Source organism: Pistacia vera, unplaced genomic scaffold (assembly GCF_008641045.1).
Source record: "Pistacia vera cultivar Batoury unplaced genomic scaffold, PisVer_v2 Contig761, whole genome shotgun sequence".
Lineage (NCBI taxonomy): Eukaryota > Viridiplantae > Streptophyta > Magnoliopsida > Sapindales > Anacardiaceae > Pistacia > Pistacia vera.
In genome coordinates, this window is record NW_022196625.1 from 96,859 (window position 1) to 104,740 (window position 7,882).

At 36.4% G+C, this 7,882-nt stretch overlaps 1 protein-coding gene across 1 annotated transcript; it reads right to left on the reverse strand.

Moving 5' to 3' along the window:
* Window positions 1-448: 448 nt before the first annotated feature.
* On the reverse strand, window positions 449-1,369 carry LOC116116133. Its single transcript, XM_031402225.1, has one exon. The coding sequence runs from the start codon at window positions 1,367-1,369 to the stop codon at window positions 449-451; it is 921 nt and encodes a 306-aa protein (XP_031258085.1).
* Between the last annotated feature and the right edge of the window lie 6,513 nt (window positions 1,370-7,882).

The following is a 7,882-nucleotide window of genomic DNA, read 5'->3' on the forward strand; positions in this document are numbered from 1 at the left end:
GACCATGTTCCTTTTCTTTAACTCCTTGAGGCCATTATAGTGAAAATGACCAAGCTGTTTCTGCCAAATTTCTGACTCTTCCAGCCTAGTTGATAGAGCAAAATTGTTGGTGTTTTTCCACTCAACCGGGAAGCTTTTTCCCAACATTTTTACACACATCAATTCAGCCCCTTCAGGATCAAATATAGTGCATGCTTGATTTTGAAAATGTAAGGAATAACCCTTCTCTAACATTTGTCCAACACTCAATAAATTTTGGCTAATCCTAGGCACATATAACACATGAGAAATTAGCTTTGTACCTGACCAAGTTTGGACAGCAACATCCCCCATGCCTTGACCTCCATGATCTCACCATTTCCTATCTTAACTCTGGACGAATATGATATGTCCATGTTCAAAAAAATTTGCAGGTCTATAGCCATGTGGTTGGTGCAGCCGCTGTCAATTAACCAAGCTTCATTGTTGGTTTGTGCCTGTAACAAGTGGCCATAAAAGGTTGCTCAGCCTCCTGACATTGTTGTTGATCTTCCCCAACCTTTGCTTGCTGTGTTGGTTGGCTTCCTTTGTTCTTACAAACACTATCAATATGCCGAAATTGCTTGCAACTTTTGCACTGTATGCCTGGTTTGAACCAGCATCTCCTCTTTGGATGTCCTTTCCTTTTACAGTGAGTGCAGGCTGGAAATTCTTTCACTCCACCAGGTTTTTCCCACTGGTTACTACTCTTCTCTTTCCCCTTTCTATCTCCAACATACTTTTTTGTTTGTCCTTGTGCAGGTTTGCCTTTATAGCTTGCAACCAATGCACCCTCACTAGTGTCTTCTTGCCTCAAGAGCCTTATTTGCTCTTGAGCTTGGAGAGCATGGACAAGCTCAGTCAATGTGATCTGAGTCATGTCTTTAGAGTCCTCTAGGGAGGAGATTTTGGACTCAAATCTCTCAAGCAGACTCACCGAAACCTTTTCCATAACCCTTCGATCTGTTAACTCCACTCCTATTAGTCTGATTTTGTTGATAACACTCATTAGTCTATCAACATAATCCTTTACTTTTTCATCTTCCTGCATCCTTTGCATCTCAAATTCTCTCCTTAGATTAAGCACCTGCATGTTCCTTATGGTGGTGCTACCCATGTATTCCTCTCTCAGTTTATCCCATGCTTCTTTGGGGTTTTTGTATGCCATGATCCTTGTAAATACAAGGTCAGTCACAGCTGCATGTATATGAGAGAGGGCTCTGAGAGCTTTGGCTGTTTCTTTCCTATGCAACCTCATTTGGTTCAACGTGGGATTTTGTCCAAGAGGAGGTGGCTGCCTGTTTTCTTCCACATACTGCCACAGAGGAAAGCTTTCATTTTGACAGCCCATATGTGGTAGTGTTCCCCATTGAATACCGGTGGAGCCATCAATGCAGATTGAATTGCCATGTCTCTGTTTTTTGTGTCTGTTGCAGAGAAGAAGAAGAACTGACGCAGGTCGAAGTTTTTCAGAAAAATGGAGGGTATTCTAAGTTGTAATCGATGGTTTAAAGTTCTAGGTTTCTGGTTTTTGTTGAAGCTCTGATACCATTTGATGGTTTTTCAGCCAGAGAATGCAAAGAGAAAGATAAAAGAGTGCAAAATATCCATCTCTGTTTTTTCATTGATAAAGTTAAATATATATTAGACAAACCTACTCTTTGCTAATATACCAAATACAGTAGAAATTTCAGCTTTTAAACCAAACTTAACCACTAACTTACAATCACATTATACATAATGGTTCTGACTTAAATACCCTTAAGTCAATTAACAATAATTCATTACAAAACAATGCTATGCACGTTGAAACACTGTTGAAGAACTCCTTCAAAAACTTTCCAGACACAAACCAGTAGCAATGCATAGATTGATGCATTTCCAGCAAAGTATCACAGCATCAACAGAATCTTTCCACGTTGATTCACCTCTGTCGTTGACCTCTGAACCATAAGAAGATAATTCGATAGGATTTCTAAGATGGAGGTCCAGGACATTGCCGGTAAAATTGTTGCAGACAACACCATCCTAGGTACAACAATCTCCATCATGAGATCTCCAAGAGACAAGGCTGTTGGAAGGATCTTTGAGATCTTGCTTGAACCTCAAAAGGGCTTGTCTCTCATTCTCAATGCAACCAACATAGCTTCCATAGCAGAAGCTGATCTTGATGGTTGCGATGGCAAGTAATTCAAGGAAAAGAAGCGCACTTATGGTCGGTTTCATTGCAAACAATAAAACAAGGAAATAATGATTATGAGAGTGCTATCAATTGTGTGCAATTCAAGGATCGAAATGTTATGGCAAATAAGTTGCAAGAAATTTTGTAAGGACTTTTAATTTGGAGTAGAATATTAATTTGAGTCAACTAAAGTGAAAACTATAAGAGCTAATTGGATTTTTTTTACTTCCTCAATGTACAAAAAGTGGCTTAAATAGTGTAAAGTTATGTTCACATGTTTTTGGTCTATAGCTCATAAATTCCATGAACATTTTTTCTCACATTGGCACATGTTGAAAGACTTGAAATTGGACTTCTATGGAGATATTAAAACATTCAATAAAAAATGATGGACAATATTAAATCGATTTGCAGTTGATGAACTAAATAGTGGAGCCACGCTTCTAGTAGTCCTAGAAGACAATTTGGAAAACTAGCTGGGACTTCACGTCCCGCATACAAGTTCCAGGAAATTTAGTTAATTAATTTTTGTTTTTTTTCCCTTGCACTGTGGACTTTGGGAGTCAATTAAACAAAAACAAAAAAACAAAAAGAGAGATTTCGCACTATTTAATTAGTTTGGTCTATTCTTGACTGTTTGATTGACACAAAATTTATAAATAAATGGATTAGGTAATTGATTATTAATTAGACTAATAAATGTGTTTTGGATTCTAATATTCAAATTCAAACCTGTTTAGAGTGTTGTTATTTGGGCACAAATTGATCAATTCTTTCTTTCTAAACATAAACCCCTTTTATAAAGTTCTCTAGGGATATTATGACCCACGCCTCCCCTGTTTCCCCTTCTACATATTTGTAACTCCCTAAGATTTAAAGCTTTTAAGAGTACCCTACTATTTCATTTACCTTAATTTTAACATATAAATATTTTAGTAATTGATATTAAAAAAGAACCTAATCTTAATGGTTGCTAATTGCCTAATTGCCATAGCAAGTAGATCAAAGAAAATAAGGGAAGAAACAATCTCATATTTCTCAACTTACGTGTTGACCTGGAAACCAATTTTCTAAAGTAGGTCTAGCAAGGCCGCAACGAACCGAATTGTTCCCGAACAGCTCGATTTTCGTTTGATAACTGTCCGGCTCAACTCAATAACAAACTGTTTGCGAACAGTTCGATGTTCGTTCAATAATATGTTCGATTCGAGTTCGAACATAAACATGGGATGTTCGTTCGATTATGTTCGTGAACATTATACGTTTGATTGATCCATCCGTTCACGAACAATCTGTTCGATTATTTGTTCGTTTATGTTCAAAAAACATGGAATACATTATTATAATTTATATTTTTTTTTTCTTTTTTATATTATGTTTGGTTTAGTTTGGATGAATTTTTTTTAATGGTAATCAATAATAAAATATTATGATGCTTTTGTTTTTCTTATATATATATATAATATGTTTGGATTTTTTTTTTTCAAAATGTCATCAATAATTAAATAAATAAGTATATAGCATTTTAATTAAAAAAAAATAAATTATTATGATACATAGCATGATAAATTTAATAATATAATAGATTGTATAATCAAGTGATATATAATATAGTAAATCCAATAACATAATAGCTTCATATTTTTCCAAATGTAATCAATAATTAAATATATAAGATAGCATTTCAATTAATAAATAATAAATATAGTATAGTAAATTGATGAACACAACATATTGTATAATCAAGACATTTATAGCATAACAAATTTAATAATATAATAGCTTAGTCAAATATAGTATGGTAAATTGATGAACATAACATATTATATAATTAAGTGATATATAGCATGACAAATTGAACAATATAATAGCTTAATTAAATATAATATGACAAATTTATGAACATAACATATTGTATAATCAAGTGATATATAGCATGACAAATTTAATAACATAATAGCTTAATTAAACATAAATTAATCACAAATTTGTATTGATCATCTATTACAATAAACTCTCATACTACTATGAATTTATAGGTGTTGATACAAAATATATATATATAGACAGTAATGATAATATATATATATATATATATAATAACCTATAATTTTGATAATTTAATAACCTATTTAACATATTTAACCTATGATTAATATATGTATAATACTGATTTTGTATATACACTATCTACTATATAGTGGCATGTTCACTCTTGTTGGAATCCTTTTGGTTGTGCTGTAATGTCTATGCAAAATGCAAATTCCTTTTGTTTGTGTCATGTTTGATATGGAACCAAATTTGTTTTGAACGATTTATTGTTCTGTTAAATTTATTTTGAAGTTTTATTATTTATGATGGCTAGTTATTTTAATTTATTGAGTTTTTATTGATTGATTTAAAATATAAATATAGATAGAGAGTTGGTTTATTTTCAAATGCTGAATTAAATGGGTATGAATTATAAATTGTTATATATTTGTTTTTTAGAGCATGAATTGGAAAGTTGGTGTATATTTTTTATTTGAACAGGTATTCGAACGAGTTATTCAAACAGGTATTTACAAGTTAGTCGAACGATCATGGACTGATCGTTTTGTTAATCGAACGAACTCGAACAATCATCCTGTGTTCGTTCGAGTTCGAATACAAATTCAAACACTCGTTCATGCTTATTGAACGAGTTTCGAACGGGGGTGTTTGTTCGTGTTCGGTTCAATTGCAGGCCTATCTAGAACCTCATTTTTCTGCAAAAAAGTTGATAAGGAGCTTTCCTAGAATATTGCTTTGGGTCAAGGTTCTAAATGTTTACAGTTGTTTCATGTCCCACCATGGACTCCTATGGTAATCAAGTCAAGTCAATGAGAGAAGGAATATTGTTGAGATATGGAATGCAGATATTTGGTTTAAAACCAAATATCCGTTTATGATTATTTCCTATCCATTTTTATTATGACCCGGATTTCATGTGATTGTGAAATTAAGGCATGTTATTTGTATTTCCTTTTATTGATTCATTCTTCTTGTATAAATTGACAATGTACAAAGCATAGTATACACAAAGTACATTTCTTCTCGTTCTTCTGGCAGACTCTTTATTTCTCTCTGCTTCTCTTTGCCAACTCTACTCCAAACTCCGACATGGCATCAAAGGAGTTCAACTGAATCAGCTTCCACTCAGCTAACCTCTCTATTATGTCCCTGCAAATACAAACAGAAACTCTTTTAGAATTTTTTTTTTATTTTTTTCAAGCCAAAAAGGCAAACACTCAAGACCCAAACAACCAGGCCCCCAAACACTACAACACAAACCGGCCCAGACCATCCTACCCGTTTACATTTCCCAGTTAAACAAAAGGGGGATAAGACTGCGCCCCCCCCCCCCCCCCCCCCCCCCCCCCCTCTTTTGTTTAACTTTTCAAACTCTATCCTATCCTATTCAGAATAGAATGCTATTCTAAAAACATAAACAAACGAAGCTTTAGGTTCCCTATAGAACCAAGAAAACTAGGAATCTGAATTTCTTCAAAATAATCATTCCTCAAGTCCAAGTAAGTCAAATCAAGCAAGGAGGGATTTATTTTATCAGTCAACCTTGACTTCTCATAAGCTTATATATATATATATATATAAGGAATTTTTGTGTACATTAATCAGTTTTATTTGTTCTCATTCTTTCTTTGGCTCATTGTTTTTGTTAAATTTGTATGAGTAGGAAGTAGACGGATAAATAGTACTAATTTTGAAAAAGTCCACTGGTATCAAACTATTAGACATCTTTTCTTTGATGTTATGATACATGCATGAAAAGGTCTCCAATCTTATTTGTTATGCCTGAAAAGGTAGGGTTGACATGGACTATCGTCAGCAAGAGCCAATCAAGGGTCAAGAAGGTTTTGTGTCGTTCAGGCGTTGTCACGTCGTGCAATAACGCAAGTGGCATGATTCTTGTCAGTGTAGTAGGTGAGTGCCAGGCTTATGAGTGGTTAGGAATTAGCCACCTGCCCAAGGCTTGCACAATTTGAGGATATTTCTCATGCAAACCACCAATGGTACGCAAAGAAGGATTTGCACGACACCTACCCACTTGCAGACTTATAATCATTACCTTGGACTTTCCCACTATAAATAGAGGATACCTCTCTCATTTGCGGGATTGGCTAATCTTAGTCAAAAATAGCTTACACATTCTCTTTCTCTCTGTATTCTCTCTAGATTATAACTTAGCTCGCTGCACGCAACCTGATCTTACCCATCTATTAATACAATAGCAGTGAATGTAGGATTCGATTTTGAGCATCCGAACCACTTTAAATATCATTTCTTATTCACTGCATCATTTCATTTTTCTTTATCACATGTGATTTCTAAGTCTGCTTAGCACTTTGCACGTGCGAGTCATTGGTGTCAAAATCAAGCATCAATCGTTTGGATCTAGAAGGAGGGCCTGATTTAGTATCTGCTTTTCATCAGAAATCTTTGACTAATCGGTCCTACCAATCAGCAAATGGCTCGCGGTTTCGAACTTAAGTGAACCAACTATGACAATGAGGAAATCCCCCAGGTACAAGAAGACACTTCTCCCGAAGTGTCACTAGTCCAGCAGAGTATCGTAGTAGTTATTCCCTCGAGCTCACGGCTCGACCTAGCCGTCATGAGTTATCTGGAGAGGTTCAATAATACTCCCCAAACGGTTAGCCAAAGGCTAGACTGTTTGGATCGGGTCATGCCATCAGAATCCAATAAGGCGGTGCCACCGCCAAAAACGCATGCAAGTCATGTGAAAGCGCGAAAAAGGGTAAAAGCCCATACCACGTGCACTACAGCATGTCAAAGAAGGGGAAAGCAAGTGGCGAACAGAGGATCAGAGGGCTTCGAGAGACCAGCAAACACCAGTCATGCCACAGGTAGAATACCCGTGGCACTACTACATGTCATAGCATGAGCCATCTCGTGCCACGTTGCATGGGCACTCCCACAAAAGGGCAAGGCGAGGAGATTCCTAATATCATCAAAATGACGACCTCAACCGTCATCATGCAGGAAATTCCTGTAGTCCGCGGGTCGGTTTGGACCACCATTGAGATCAGGAAAATTCCCCGAATCACTCAATGCCATCACAAGGCTTCAGTCAGCGTGTGTCAAGGTTTGCCAGAGCTTCCGGCCAAGTCGAGGAAGAGCCCGATTTGCTATCTTTCCTAAACCGCAACCGTGAGGGTTGAACCCACGTTGTGGAAAGTAATCCCTAGGCAGCTTTGTTGCCTCAGATTGAGGAACTACAACGAGTGTTAGATCAGCTTAAGGCTCAGCAAAATGAACATGGGAAGGTCATAGAGGCGTCTCTCTTTTCTCCATTAGTGTTAGTTACTCCTCTCCCATCGAGATTCAGAATGCCTAACATGCGAGCATTCGATGGGAATTTAGACCTGCAGGATCACCTATACGAGTTCAACGACCTCATGAAACTCCACCAAGTCTCTAACTTAGCAAAATGTCGTTGCTTGGCAGTAACTCTAACTGCCCATGCCAAGTGCTAGTTCAGGTCGCTTCCCGCAAGATCAGTCAACTCATGGCCTCAAATAAGCTTGTCATTCCTGAGACACTTCTAGGCGAATAGGAAGTTCTCAATGCCGTTGAGCTATTTGAGCAACATACGACAGGAGAGGGACAAATCCTAATGCG